The sequence below is a fragment of the Globicephala melas genome, chromosome 11, assembly GCF_963455315.2.
Source record: "Globicephala melas chromosome 11, mGloMel1.2, whole genome shotgun sequence".
NCBI classification, from domain to species: Eukaryota; Metazoa; Chordata; class Mammalia; order Artiodactyla; family Delphinidae; genus Globicephala; species Globicephala melas.
Genome location: NC_083324.2, coordinates 4,028,028 through 4,043,690, shown reverse-complemented (window position 1 = coordinate 4,043,690; position 15,663 = coordinate 4,028,028). Strand labels below are relative to the sequence as shown.

At 44.7% G+C, this 15,663-nt stretch overlaps 1 protein-coding gene and 1 non-coding gene across 3 annotated transcripts in view; one reads left to right on the top strand and one right to left on the bottom strand.

The window, feature by feature from the left end:
* Window positions 1-8,858: 8,858 nt before the first annotated feature.
* Window positions 8,859-15,663, bottom strand: part of FGD5 (FYVE, RhoGEF and PH domain containing 5) — a 123,159-nt gene continuing 116,354 nt past the window's right edge. For both annotated transcript variants that reach the window (XM_060307223.1, XM_030840855.2), the window contains exons 20-21: window positions 10,994-11,148; window positions 8,859-10,151 (exon numbers count right to left, since the gene is read on the bottom strand). In XM_060307223.1, coding sequence (XP_060163206.1) covers window positions 10,115-10,151; window positions 10,994-11,148 — 192 coding nt within the window. In that variant the 3' untranslated portion in view covers window positions 8,859-10,114. The remainder of the gene's footprint in view (window positions 10,152-10,993; window positions 11,149-15,663) is intronic.
* LOC115844138 (U6 spliceosomal RNA) lies at window positions 11,959-12,061 on the top strand. The gene has a single exon (XR_004036001.1). It is a non-coding gene; the product is annotated as a U6 spliceosomal RNA (small nuclear RNA).

Below are 15,663 nucleotides of genomic sequence, written 5' to 3'. Positions count from 1 at the left end.
GCCGCACTGTGCAACATGTGGGATCTTAGTTCCCCAACCAGGGATCAAACCCGCACCCCCTGTGTTGGAAGGTGGAGTCTTAACCACTGGACCACCAGGGAAGTCCTGCAGTGGGCATTTATTGAATGAATGCTTTTCACAGCAACAGTGTATGGTAAACAGTGTTCATATCATCATCCCATTTTTACAGATGAACTCTGTAAAGGTTTTGGTGACTTCCTGGAGCTGAGATATGAGCCTGGGGCTTCTAGCTCCCTACACAGTACTTGTGAATGAGATCGAGGTGTTCCCTCTTCTGGTCCTCGGGCAGGTCTTTTTTCCCACAACACTTAAGCAGTCTGTTCTGCAGTCATTAACTGAGAGCAGGAACTAGATCATGCGGTTTCATTTTGTACCTAACAGAGTAAATGTTTTTTGCCATCCAAGCTTATTTTGAATTTGCATTTAAATGATAAATGTTGAGTCAATGAAAACCAAGTTTTGACTAAATAGTTGTAGATGTGCTAAATTTTTAAAATTACTATTATCTAGTAGAGATTTTTTTTTTTTTACCTGTAAGGGTATGGCTTTTGTGATAGCGTAAGTAATGTTTTTTTTTATTTTCATAGACTAGGAAGACAATAATTACCTTTGTAAGTACTTACGTACATCTATATGTCAATTTTTCTATAATAGCTTATGCTTTATTACTATATACAGTAATCAGTTTCTGAAACTTGTTTCTCATTTGTATAATTGACATGTTTATAAAATAAACTTTTAAACCTCACGTAATTGTTGCTAGCCTTTTTTTTTTATGAATTTGGTATCTGAAGAGACATAATCATTGAATACCAGATTGCACATTCCTTACACTTACACATTATCCTGTTTAATCTTCATAATAACCCTGTGCAGTAGATAGTGTTATCTTTTTTCTCTTTTTTACAACTGAAGAGGCAGAGGCCTTTAACAGAGTAAGAATAACTTCTCCAAAGTCACGTGGCTAGCAGGTGGTGGAACGTTTATTAATAGTTATTTCTGCTTATTTCTTCTCTTTTGTCCTTGAGGACTTCGAAAGGAAGAAAACCCTCTTCTGCCCACCTCTGTGATTCTGTCACAGTCAAGCTCTGTCACAGTAGAAGGTTACTTGCGGAGGTCTCAACCTCTGTATCAATGGCCCTTGTTCTTCCCAGGAAGAGAAAGACCGACCCTGCGGTGGATGGATGGTTCTGGAACACAGGAACACTGCCAGAGTGAGTCCTGAGCCCCTCCAGAATGGCTTTTATTGAGAGTTATGACCGTTTGGTTTCTGACCTGGGGCTTCCCATGCCTTAGTAAGTTGTACTTGGCTCAGGTATCTTGGAAACATGATAGAAAATCAGATTATCAGAAAAATGCACCTGCCCTTAGTCCCATTTTAGAATATGCTCAGGAGAATGTCTTGTTTTTAAATGTCGTCTAATTGGGACTCTCAGTGTTTAGGCTGTGGCCTCTCCCGTTGCGGGTGCTCCGGACGTGCAGGCTCAGCAGCCATGGCTCACGGGCCCAGACGCTCTGCAGCATATGGGATCTTCCCGGACCGGGGCACGAACCCGTGCCCCCTGCATCGGCAGGCGGACTCTCAACCACTGCACCACCAGGGAAGCCCAGGCCTGGAGTTCTTTACTAACCCAGCACCACCTCAAGAGCTAACCCACTTGGGACTACCAGCCTTTCACTGATGAAGTCTAGAAGTTAAATAGTAGCATTCCTTGAGTTTCTTAAAGAAATTATTTCCAACCCACAGCCTGTTCACTGCAGGCGAGGGAATGCACCTCAAAGCAGAAGTTCTTTGGAAAAGCCTCTCCCTTAAGTGCTTTGCTTTGGATCCTGCCCTTTCCCTTGGGGAGAGATGGGATGCTGCCTGAGGCTTCTGGCTTTCAGGAGCCTCTGGTTACACTGTTAAGACTGAGGGTCTAAACAACAAATCCCCTTGGTTTTACCCTCAAGTTTGGCCCCTCCTCTACTGGTCCCTAGTTTAGGTCTTATCTTCATCTCTATGCCGCTGTGTAGTTCCGCTGTGTAGTTTCCTAGCCTTCCTAACCAGTCTAACTAGCTGCCTTCCTCATTCATTCATCCTTGCTCCCTTTGTGCTGCTGCTGAAACAGAGCCTCTCCTAGCCCTCTTCTATTTATGAAGGTCTTTAATAGTTCTGCATTGCTTAGGGCTGAAGTAAAACCTCAGATGCCTCAGGTGGGGCCTTGGGGGAGGGTGTAGGAGTCTGGCAGACAATCTAAGGGAGGTTAATAAACTGATACAAACACAATTAGTATGTTAAATGGTGGTAGTGACACCTGGAGAGCTCAGTACCCACTTAAAGGGGTAGAGCCCCTCATCAGCTCCTGGAATGTGGTCCAGAGATGACGCATCTCAGATTTCTCAAGAGAAACCAGAAATCCAGATTTGTAAACATAAAAATTTCTTAACTTTAAAATGTTAGCAATTTGCAAATGGTTTTTAAACTGTGCAGGCCAAGCAGCGTCTCTTAAGCATGGTTCTGGGCCTCAGAACCAGTTTAGGACCTTGGACTAATCAGATAAAATACAGACTCCTCAGTCAGGGCAAATGAAAGTCCTTCATAATGGGTCTTTTCAGCCACCTTCAGATTAGAGCGTCATTCAGGGGTAGTCTCCCAACAAAAAAACTGTTGAACTCAAGAATTTTGATTCCTTCTATTGAGCACACATTTTCATCTCAAGGAGCGGGAACTTCGCAGGCAGGAAACAGGAGCCCCCCGTTTAGAAGTTGAATCCAGGGACTTCCCTGGTGGCACAGTGGTTAAGAATTCGCCTGCCAGTGCAGGAGACACCGGTTCGATCCCTGGTCCAGGAAGATCCCACATGCCGCGGAGCAGCTAAGCCTGTGCGCCACAACTACTGAGCCTGCGCTCTAGAGACCACAAGCCACAACTACTGAAGCCCACGCGCCTAGAGCCAGTGTACCTCAACGAAGAGTAGCCCCCACTCACTGCCAACTAGAGAAAGCCCGAGCGCAGCAACAAAGACCCAGTGCAGCCAAGAATAAAATAAATAAAATTAAAAAAAAAAAAAGTTGAATCCAAAGTGTGTGTGTGTTTCCTGTCTCCTTCCAGGGCAGTCACTTGTCTGTAGGGTGGAGTCAGGGGATGAGGGTCTCATGACTCCTTACAGAGACTCCACTGGTGCTCCTGTTGAGTCCCACCATGGCCTTGAGTCCCACCATGGCCTTCCCAGATACGGTGCCTCCGGCTTCCAAGCCTCTCCGGAGGCAGGGGCTGATATGTCTCACTGGCATCTCTCCCAGGGGTCACTATGGTATTAGCTTTCTCCTCTGCCAAGTTAGCTGCCACTGTCCACGCATGTTATATCTTCCAAAAATGAGCTGACCATTTCCATACCCTATGCCTCTTGGATTTTCTTTGTCCTTTAGGTTATATCTCTTTATTCATTTACTGTCCTTTTAGTAGGTTTTGGGAGGAGCCAAGAAATGCATGTTTCGCGATTATCTAGGTGTTTCTTGAGACTCAGGTTTCAACGTGAAATTTGACTTGTTCACAGACGTTTCAGAAATGACTTAGGTAAATCAGCATTTCTCTGTATTAGGAAAGTCATTGTTTATGAGCGTATCAGAGTTTCAATCAGCAAAGTCTGTCTTTTCACCACAGGATGTAAAGTCAGTTTCCAGAATAACTGAAAGAATCTGGGTAGCTTTTCCATGAATTTTATATGTTTTCCTCTTTGTAATATTTTGAAGCATTCAAAAAATAAAACTGGAAGTGTCATTACATTTGAATATGTGTCTTTAGTTCTTCTGCTTTGGCTCATTATGTGTCTGACTGCAACTTTGTGCTCTTTATTTTTTTTTCTTACCTGATACTCTTAGGCTAGTGGTTTAAAAATTTTTTGACCGTGATCTATAAGTATAAATACATTTTTATCAACAAGCAGCATATCACATATAGTATATACATAAACGTATGATTGAAACAAAAATGTCATAAAATGGTCCTTAAGGATGATGGAATATTCTGCTGCCTTCTACTCCGCTCTTTGGTGTGTGGGGCAGGGGTCGGGTCCTGGTTGTGACCCATTACATTGATTCCATAACTCACTTGGAACTTGGGGGAGACTGTCCAGTTTGAAAAACAAGAATAAAAGAAACTCATTTATGGTGCTTTCTTCCTTTTTTCTTTTTCTTCCTTTTCTCTTTTGTCTTGTGCTTTCTTAATACAGATTTTCTCTTGTCCAAGCCTCTCTTTTGCTCTCTACACTGGCTCTAGTTTAACGGCACCCTTGAAAGATGATCAAAGTAGAGAAGAGGCCCGCCGTCATTCTGCTCTGTCAACACAGAATGCCCTTCCCTGTAAGACATCGTCAATTATCTGTACACCGAAAAGACCCAGACCATGTAGAGAACTCGTCTGCAAAATCACTCCAAGATCACCAGGACATTGTGAGGGTGGCCACGGGGCCTTAAGCTTCTCCAGAGAGAGATCTGGTGGAAGGGGATGTTGTGATGCTGGGCACTGCCTCTGTAGTCCGGCGTCTGGCTCGGTTAGGCTGGTTTCCCCTCAGATGTTCACTACCTTAGTAGTGTATTCCTCCTGATAACGTTTGGCACAGTGTGGAATTCTAAAAGGTGCCTTGCAGTCCTGTCTGACGATAACTAGTGACAGCCCTTGTGCCTAAAACATCATTTCAGACACTCTCGGGTCTCATTTTCTTCAGCTCAGGATCTGACTATACACTGCAGATAGACCCTGTACACTGGTACCACAGACTCCAAGCCTGGCCACAAGCTGAGGTCCCTGCCCACGGACTAAGTTAAGTTTTTACTCTGAAAACCTTCCCAGACCCTCCCAACCCTGGATCCCCAACTTGCCTGTCCACAGTTTCCTGAGGGCAGTTGTAGACCTAGAGAGGGGCACCCCAGAGGAGAGGGGTGGGCCGCGGGAAGAGCCTGAAGCCACCCACACGTGCATAGTGGGGCAGCCGTCTCAGACCACAGAACCTATGCAGCTGTCCCCAGGGCCAGCTCTCCCTCTGCTGTTCCCCGCTGCACCCCAAGGGGGCAGCCTTGGTAAAGTGGCCCAGGTTCTGGCTGCAGCAAGTTGTACATTTGTGGTCTGTCACCCCGACACACACTGCTCTGGCTTCACATGACCAACACACCCCGGGCTGTGCATTGCTTGCACTGGCTTGATTTCACTTCTGGAAATAGCCCCCTTCCCTTAGGGGTGCAACCCCCCAGGACACAGAAGTGTTCTGTGAACACGTGCTCTCTTCCCCTTGGAACTGGTGTGGCAAGGATATGATGGCTTCCTTCCCAAAATAAGACTTCTTGTCCATTCTCATAGGACACGTGTTAACTATAACCTTCGGGCTTGTCTTTTCACCACAGGACGTAAATTCATAAAGGGTTTGAGAATAGCAAGTAATTGATCAATTTTTAGGTTATTATTTATAAATCCATCATAGGAATTCTAAGCTATTCCATTATGTGAGAGAAATGGGCTGAATCCCCAAGGTTACTTACCTTAAAAATCCCTCATATTTGAGTATGCATTCTAACATGTCAATTATTGAATAACCCTAGAAATGTGAAATGTTAAATTATTTTTAAAGCATGTGTACTTTGGGTTTTAAATATCCAGATCCCCATTTTAAGTTGAGGTAAATCTTGTGCATATGATTGCAGAAAAAACAGAACTGTATTCATTGTTGCAATTAGTATATCGAAAACACTGGATTATGTACATGGATGGTACCTTACGTGACAACATCTAAGGATTCTGCTTGGAGAAAAAAATGCACAATTTTTCTCTGACTCAACATTGTGTTTGTTATACTGTTGGAAAAAAGGTCCTACTGATTGGTCCTGGGCAGTTAGAGATTTCTGTTGATTTTAGGAGGGACTTCATGTTGCAAGTGTCAGAAGATTGCCGAGTATCAGCTCACACACATTCGAGGGAGGCACCACAGGGGAGCAGTTACAAGCATGGGTTTGCCAACTGTGAGTGTGTGACCCCGGGCAAGCGACCTAACATTTCTATTCCCCAGTTTCCTCATCTGCAAAATGGGGATAATAATAGAAAAACAACTCACCTCAACAGGTCCTTGGGAGAATTAAATGGAGGAGCGGGGTTAAGGTGCTTAGAGCCCTTCGTGCCGAGATGTTTGCTATCATTTGTTGTTAATCACACAAAGGTCTTCTACGAGCCCATGAGAGATCAGTGCTGTTTGGCTGCTGATTTAATAATTGTGTTTATTAGGGGCTTAAAATACCAATAACATCAAACCAGCCTCCCCAATGCCACTTACAGTAATATTCAGCAAATATATAATAGATGCCCCAATGATGGCTGTGTAAGTTACTCTATCACAGAACATCCCCCAAATCCATGGCAAGGCACAGCCCGTGCACTACACTAATCCAAACCATAGTCTCCTTTCCAGAAGATGTGGTCCAGAGAGTGGCCACTGTGGGTGAATCCCCCCAGCCGCCTCCACCAGCTCCCTCTCCCCCAGCTGACTGGTCTCTGCCAGTCATAGTGGTGCCCTTGGCAGTGACAGCTCAGTAAGTGTGGTCCTGGAGCCGTGTGGAGGGCCTTCTGGGTGCTTCTAAGAAGAAGCTACAGGGAGCTGGGCCCCCTCCTTGGGGGCTGTGAATAGGCCAGCGGTAGCTCGCATCACTGGGGGCGGTCACCGGTCAGCCTCTTGGGAACCAGCCCTGGAATCAAGCTGACAATGGACGACAGGTCAGTAACCCAAAGAGCTTGGAGCTTGGGGGATACTCTCTAGCCCTGAACCTGCCCTGCTTTCCCACTTCTTGTTGAGCTGATTTCCTAACTGTCTAAACCAGCGTGAGGTTGGTTTCCCTTTACTTGCTATTGGAAACAGACGTCTTAGTGTGGATACATTTGTCCTCTTGACTGACACTTAATACGTGGAAGCACAGAAGTTTCCCTGCTCACAGCAGCCGCATATCACAGGCTGAATCCGTGAAGGGAAGAATATTCCAGCATGTGGTTGACTTTGCCCCACAGCAGAAAGAAACTCGGGGGCTTCCCTGGTGGCGCAGTGGTTAAGAATCCGCCTGCCAATGCAGGGGACACGGATTCGAGCCCTGGTCTGGGAAGATCCCACATGCCACGGAACATCTAAGCCTGTGCACCACAGCTACCGAGCCTGCACTCTAGAGCCTGCGAGCCACAACTACTGAGCCCTCATGCCACAACTACTGACCCGCGCGCCTAGAGCCCGTGCTCTGCAACAAGAGAAGCCACCCAATGAGAAGCCCACGCACAGCAACGAAGAGTAGCCCCCGTTCACCACAACTAGAGAAAAGCCCGCGCACAACAGCAAAGACCCAATGCAGCCAAAAATAAAAATAATTTTTTTAAAAAAGGAAAAAAAAAGAAAGAAACTCGGGTTCCATCAGCTCCTACCACTCCCACCCCAGGTGGCCTCAGTCCCCACGTAGAGCCTCAGTGTTCAGTGATGCCATTTATACTGTCAATCAAACGAGAGGCTGAACTAGATGGGAAAAGGACTCTGACCTGGTTCTGGGGCTACAGCAGGGCCGTCAGGGTCGGTGCACACCAGCACACCACCTGGGCATCAGCCCCTCACGCCTCACCTGCCCAGGCTGCATCCAAAAGAGAACGAGTGGTCAGGGAATCTATCAGCCTCAGCAGAACAACTCAGAGTATATTTCTGACATGTATTAATAGAAGACTTATTAGGACCCAGGAGCTCAATCAGTGTCCCGGGTCACTACCATGTTCCAGTGTGCTCTGCGTTAGTGACAACGAACAGAGTTCTTCCTGCTTATGAGTCCAGACTGGAGAGACACATCCAGTCTCAGGAAAGCTATGAAACCACCAGAGTGTAAAGTAAGTGCTACCTGCTTTCCAGTGTCACAGCCTTCGGTCCACTTCTACAAACGCCCGGTGTGCGCTGTGTCCCCTGATCTCTTTGGGAAGCTGGAAGGGTCTCCGGGTGACAGGTGAAGGCACCGGGGCTCAGGGCTCCTGGAGTGTGTTCTGGTTTCTAAGCCACAGCACAGCTTCCTCTCTAGAAACACAGCCTCTGCTGGGGATGTGCCCAGGGGCTTCCCTGTGCCTGGGGAGAGCAGGTATCGTGGGGCCTTGGGCAACTACTCCTCCAGCCTCTGGGCCCGAGTTACTCTGGGCTCACCCAGTGGACAGACGCTGACATGAACATGTAAGACGAGCTGGCCAGAGAGAAGGGCAGGGGAGGGACAATGAACCAAATCAACCAGTAGAAATCGGATGAAATGAGTCCACGCAGAACCATGGGGAGGCCAGGTGAAAACAAGGCCCAGGTATCCAGGCAGATCCTCACCCAGTCACACGCGAGCTGTGCAGGACCTCTGTGGCTACTTCTTTGACACAACCCAACCAGTATGTTTTAGCTACAACCCAGGTGTTTTTCTCAGGGTTAACTATTCACTGAGAATAAAAGCCCTATCACATCTTCTTTACGGAGTATCAGAAGTAGGATGTTATACAGTAAAAGAGGCCTTCCAGATGACTTCCAGACATAATTCTACCCGGAGCTCAGAAACTGACAATGGGCAGTGGCACGGGCAGGTTGGAGAAGCGCCCACTTCCTTGTGCTGAAGTCTTGTTGTGCTTTCTAAAGGCTCAAAGGGTCTAGAAGGCCCATTTCAATATGTCTGATGATGAAAATGAAAGTCCTCAAAAATTAATAAGAAGGCCTCTCTAATCACTTACTTTGAATCATTAATTCAATGTTTGACCAAACATTTTAAAAGAACTGCAAACTAGAAAAAAAAATTCCCCTAAAAATATTTAATGTAAATAACTCCTGGAGATGGTGCTTTTTACAAAATGTTTGTCAGCAAATGCCTTTTTCAGGGGACAGGGCAGCAGGAAGATGGGGACAGGACATCAGAAAGTGTGATGATGGTTTTTTATTTCGATGAGAGTAACAAGGAGTCCCCCCACCACTCTGCTTTATGTAAAAACACGTCCAGCATCGTGAGCAGCAGTCATCAGCGGGGAGGTGACTGAGCCCCAGGCGCCCAGAGAGGATCTTCAAGCCACTATTTCTGTGCTCCCTCACTGTGTCCAGAGCCACTGGCCAAGACCACGAATTCACCTTCTGATTGCATCTTGTTTTCTCTCCTTTTGTCTCTTTCAAGGCTTCAGGAATACAGCAGAAGGATCACCGTGTCGAAAACAAGAAGAGTTCTCACAAGCGTTAACGACGTCAGCTTGTGCGGGGAAAACTCAGGAAGGCACACAATAAATTAAAGCAGACCTCTGTCTCTTCGGAGGGTCTGCAGTGACCTCTGGGGGCGGGGGCCGGATCTGCCAGCAGCGGAGTTTCCCGCACTACTCCGGTGTTGGGACTGCCGTGGGGAGGAAGGAATATCTCCTTTCGGAAGCCCTGTCGGTCTGCAGGTCGAGTGGGCGGGCGGGCACTTGGAGGAGAGAGTCCTCCCCTTGTGCTCCAGTGCCACGTGGCCCTGCACCCTCCGTGGTAAGGGAGACCCTCCTGGTGTCGCCTCCTTGCGCCACAGCCAGTACTGGTGGCAGATTAGTCCACAGGACTCCATCTACCATTTACTTAAGTAAATCCCTTGGAAAAAATAAAACTGGAGGTTGTTGCTCAGTAAAACAATAAAGTGCTTTTGATGAGAGTAGCTGTTATTTGCTGGTTGTTTCTCATTTCACCTGAGGCACTGACATCAACAACGTGAAAGGTCATCATGTTTACCAGGAGTAAAAATTGTAAAAGCTTGTTTCTACTAAAAAGCTTGCATTTCTAAAATGTACTTCTCTATTGGTTTCCACGTCTTCATGTTACTAAATTTTAACTCACTACTGGAAAAGGAAATAGTTTATGCCTGGGGCGGAGGTGGAAAACACGAAGACAGAAAAGGTCCATAAATATCCCTTAAGGGTTCCACTTGTGAAGGTGTGAGAGAGGGGTTACAGCAAACAAGGTCAGCCCCCATGCTGAATCGAGATGTGTGTCCAGATGAGTGGAGACACAGATTGGCTTCTGGAAGGGTCCACGCATCAACCTAAGAGTGTACTCTGAGTCCACGTGCTTGATAACTGCTATAACACACTCGCATCTTCCATGGCTTCGATCCACCTGCAACACAGAAGAGAGGGGACACTTGGTGTTGAGGCTCTGCCTGGAACCCTGGTCACGGAACCCATGAATGATGAGACTACGTTATTATTAGCCTGAAGTCAGCAACCGTGTCCTACTATATTTGTTTCCCTAGCATTTAGCAAAACGCCTAGAGTACAGTGCAAAGGTTGCTGAATCAATGCACACCTGTGTGAATGAGTTATAATACAGGCAGACCTCATTTTATTGTGCTTTGCTTTACTGTGCTCAGAGATACTGCATTTTCTATAAATGAAGGTTTGTGGAAACCCTATGTCCAGCAAGTCTAGCAGCACCATTTTTCCAACAGTATTTGCTCAGTCTGTGTCTCTGTATCATATTTTGGCAGTTCTCACAATATTCCAAACTTTTCCATTGTTACTGTATTTGTTATGGTGACCTGTGACCAGTGATCTTTGATGTCACTATTAGAAAAACATCATGACTTGTTAAAGGCTCGGATGATGGTTAGCATATTTTAGCAGTAAAGTTTTTTCAAATCAAGGTATGTACATTTTTTTTAGATGTAATGCTATTGCAGAGGTAGCAGACTACAGTATAAACATAACTTTTTACGCACTGGCCAACCAAAAAGTTTGTGACTCGCTTTGCTTCAACATTCGCTTCACTGTGGTGGTCTGGAACCGAACCCGCAATATGTCTGAGGTCTGCCTGTGAATTTAAATCTGCTGTTCTGCTGTGGCCCGAGGGGACTTGAAAGGACAGGATGGATGGAGAAGAACAGAAGCCAAAGCCCAGGGCGACAGCTCGTTCCCTTCTGAGAGACAGGCAAGGAAACGCACGACTAGTTATTTTGGTACCTCTGAGCCGAATTGGTATCCTCTGCTTTGAAGCTATAAAATACGGTTTTCTTGTGGTAAAGGTGAAAAATAGGTCCTACTTCGCTGCTGCCCTCCTCCTTTTCTGGCGCAATGGTGAAACCTAGGAGGGGCATGCTCTCCAAGGCCACTGTGTCCTGCAGGGAGGCAAAGGGAAAACTGATGTTAAACACGGCAAGATACCCAGTCAGCAGCTTAGCAATCACTGATGCTTCCAATGTAACATGCACGACGAGCCCCTCTGTGTGGGGCATCTCTGGCAACGGTGCAATTATCACACACATACTCTTCACTCCCACTTCCCCGCCAGCACCAGTCACGAGGAGGAAAAGAAACTTAACATTTTGTGACAGCATTTAGGGTCCAGGCACATTCACTTTCATATTATCTTGTTTAATCTTTGTACCAATCATAGAAGGTGTCACCCCCATTCTAAGAAGAAACTGAGGCTCAAGGAAGGTAAATAACTCCCCAAGATCACCCAGCGAGTAAGGGGCAGAGCCAGTGTTTGGACTCGAGACCACTTTCTAAAACCCCACATTCTTTCCACTGACTCGATTTATCAGTGACTCAGATTTCTAGTGTTACCCTCGTTAACGTATTCTGTACTCATCCCCCCAGGTCCTCTTTCACAGCGCTTCAATATGGAGCACTCAGGGTGTCCGTGCTATAGAGCTGCTTACAATTTAGTGAGATGCACCCAGAGAACACAGATGAATCTTAAAATCACAGTGCTTAGTGGAAAAAGAAAGAGCTTTTTATATATAAAGATATTTTTATACACACATATTTATGTAAAAATACATGTTCATAAAGAATACAACTTTATAAAATCACATATAAACAAAGATATATAATTAGTTAAGCACATTAGAATGATTGTGGGAGGAGGGGGGGAGTAGAGTTTGTGTCTAAAAGGGAATCAATTTTCAAAGACTGCTAGATCAGTGTTCCTTTGGCAGCACATATACTAAAACTGAAACGATACAGAGATTAGCATGGCCCCCGAGCCAGGATGACATGCAAATTTGTGAAGCGTTCCATATTTTTATTATACAGCAGAAACTAACACACCATTGTAAAGCAATTATACTCCAATAAAGATGTTTAAGAAAAAAAAGACTGCTAGATCAGAAAAAACTTTTGACAAAATTCAACATCCATTCATGATAAAAACTCATAGCAAACTAGGAATAGAAGGGAACTTCCTTAATCTGACCAAGGGCATCTATAAAATACCTACCAGTAACATCATACTTAAGAGCGAAATAGTGAATCCTTTTCTCTTAAGATTGAGACAAAGCAAGAGGATGCTCACCCTTACCAATTAAATTCAAAATTGTACTGAAACCTCTAAAAAGAACAAAGTTGGAGGACTTACATGACCTGACTTAAGGCTTACTATATAAAGTTATAGTAATAAGACAGACAGTATGGTATTGGCCTAAGGTTTGGTAAATATATCAGTAAAACAGAATAGGGAGCCCAGAAATAGACCCACACTTCGTCATTTAATATTTAATAAAGACACCAAAATAATCCAGTAAGAAAAGGAAAGTCTTTTCAACAAATGGTGCTGGAACAACTGGATATCCACAGGGGAAAAATTGAGCCTTGGCCCGTATCTCACACCATACACAAAAATTAATTTGAGATAGACCTAAATGTAAAAGCTAAAACATTAAAGTTTTCAAAAGAAAATATGGGGAAAACAACTTTGTGACTTACAGTAGTCGGAAGTTTCTTAGGACATGAAAGCAACAGCCAAAAAAGAAAACATTAATGACCTCATTAAAGTTATAAACTTCTGTTCACCAAAAGATTGATTGATTCATTCATTTAAAAAAATGAACAGACAAGCCACAGACTGGGAAAGAATATTCACAAAACATCTATCTGATAAAAGACTGGTAGCCAAGGTACAGAAAGAATTCCTGTAACTCAATAACAAACAATCTACACTAAAAAATGGGCAAGAGATCCGAACAGACACTTCTCAAAGAAAAAAATATATATAGCCAACAGACACACGAAAAATATCATTAGTCACTAGGGAAATCTAAATTAAAACCACATTAAGATACTACCACACCCTCACCAGAATGGCTAAATTAAAGACTGACAATACCAAGTGCTGACAAACACATGGAACAACCAGAACTCCCAAATTTACCTACACTGTTGCAGGGACTGTTAAATGCTACACCATTCTGGAAAAATGTCTGCTAATTTCTTAGAAGCCAAATATATACCCTTCTGTGATCCAGAAATTCCAATCCTAGGTATTCACCCAAGGTGAAATAAAAACTATTTTCACACAAAAACCTGTATGCAAAAGTTTAAATTGGCTTTATGCATAACCGCCTCAAATTGGAAACAACTCAAATGTCCTTCAACTGGTAAATGGACAAACTGGTATATTCACAAAACGGAGTACTACTCAGTCATAAAAGAAATGACCTACTACTGAATGCAACAACATGAATGAATCTCAAAAACATGCTGAGTGGAAAAAGTCACACATGATTCCATCTGTATGAAGATCTAAAAGAGATAACTAATATGCGGTAAGAAAAAAATCAAAACAGTGTGTTGCCTCTGGGGATAGGGGTGAGGTGGGGATTTACAGGGATATTCATTAGTCAAGACTCAACAGATAGTATCCTTAAGATTTGTATACTTCATTATATATAAATTGTACCTCAAAAGAAAAAAAAGATACAGAAATATTGAACTCTTAGGAGGAAGTATACTTGAAAAGCATCAAAAAGTAAGACGGATGAGAGATGAATAGATATTTCTTCAAGGAAGTATAATAAAATGTTAATTGTATAATCTAGTTGATGGTTATAAGACCGTTCACTGTAAAATTCCTTCAACATTTCTTTATGTTTGAAATTTTTTAAACATAATAATAAATATATTAACTAAATAATAAAATATTGGAAAAAATTTAAAAGATTCCTATGTATTTCTGATAGTCACTCTCTCCCAGGACTGTTACTGACAGCAAGTTACATCTGGTTTGGGTTACCTCAGGGTACATGACGGGGCTCATGGTAGTGTAGACAGTGAAAACTGGCTATCCATTTTATCAAATTTTTTTCTTTGATGGAATTTGAAAGCTTGGTCCTGTCATTGGTTTAGGCTTAGTGAGAAACTGTACAAGTTCCTCTCTCTGAAGAAGTGGCTTTGGAAGCATACTTAAATCCGTCTTTTAAAATTAACCCACACTCTCACTTCCATGACAACTGTTGCTCGGGACCCGGGGCCTCTGGGTTTTCCATTCTCAAACAGGATCCACTCTCTTTGGTGGTTGGTTAATTATCACTAGCCTTTGTTCATCTGTCTAAGCCAGTATTTCTTCCCCAAGTGTGTTTTCCATGAGATGCTCTGTGAGGAAGGGCCTGCTGTCAGGCCACCTTGGGACTCTCCACATCCTGGGGACCCACAACACGCCGTTGTTCGTTAGAGACTCAAAAGCACTACTGTGAGGAAGTCCCACAAACTGTCTACTCAGGGTTCTCTCAGAACCCAGTTCTCAGAGGGCCCCTGCGAGTGTCCTGTGGAATGCCTCCTTAGGAAGATGCCGCTCTGGGTTGCAGCACATTTCAGATTGTTCCAGAAAGATCCACATTCTCCTCAGCACGGAGAGCCCCATCTGTGGACCCATAAGCGAAAGGCCCCCTCAGGGGAGGGCTTGCCTCACACAGTGCCCGAGTCACTCAGGCCCACAGTGGGTCCCCTCTGTGTGTCTGCGTCCCTCCTGGCCTCTGGGATCCCTGAAGATGGGGCTGACTGCAGCCGGCGCAGCTGCAGGCCCCTCATGAGGGAAGCTTTATGCCAGGAAGAAGGCAGTGCCTTCTGCCCGGATGCCAGCATCTGCGGTCAGGGGAGAAGGGCCAGCCCTGTGCTGATGTGCACATCCTTGTGGGTAAAGCACCTACCCTGTGCAGCTGGGCAGAATGCATTTAAGTCCCATTTTCAAAGCGGATTTTGCCTGTGGAAACCATCAGATAGTGGGGCCTGGACACAGAAATCTTTCACATTATCCCACAGGTTCAGCCTGGGCCAGGACCAGAGCGCCCCCTGCTGTACAGCCAAGCTCACACCTATCTACTCCAGAAGCAGGCTTGACCAAGGCCCTCTCTCTGATATTTTAGTAGACGTAAATGTAAGATGTTCCATGATATATATATATATATATATATATATATATATATATATATATATATATATATATATATATATACACATAAACTTGAGTTTTACTTAGCAGAAGAGTTACCACGAGGCAATATAGTTCCCTGACAAATGCACAGACAAAAAGTAAAGAAGTGGGACTTCCCTGGTGGTCCAGTGGTTAAGAATCTGCCTTCCAATGCAGGGGATGCGGGTTCGATCCCTGGTTGGGGAACTAAGATCCCACATGCCATGGGGCAACTAAGCCCGCGCGCCACAACTACTGAGCCCACGCGCCTCAATTACAGAGCCCAAGCACTCTGGAGCCCATGCACCACAACTAGAGAGAAGCCCATGTGCTGCAATGAAGATCCAGCATGCCGCAACTAAGACCTGATGCAACCTTAAATAAATAAGTAAGTAAGTATGGTAGCTTCCTCCAAGCTGCTGAATTTTGTCTCAAACAACTG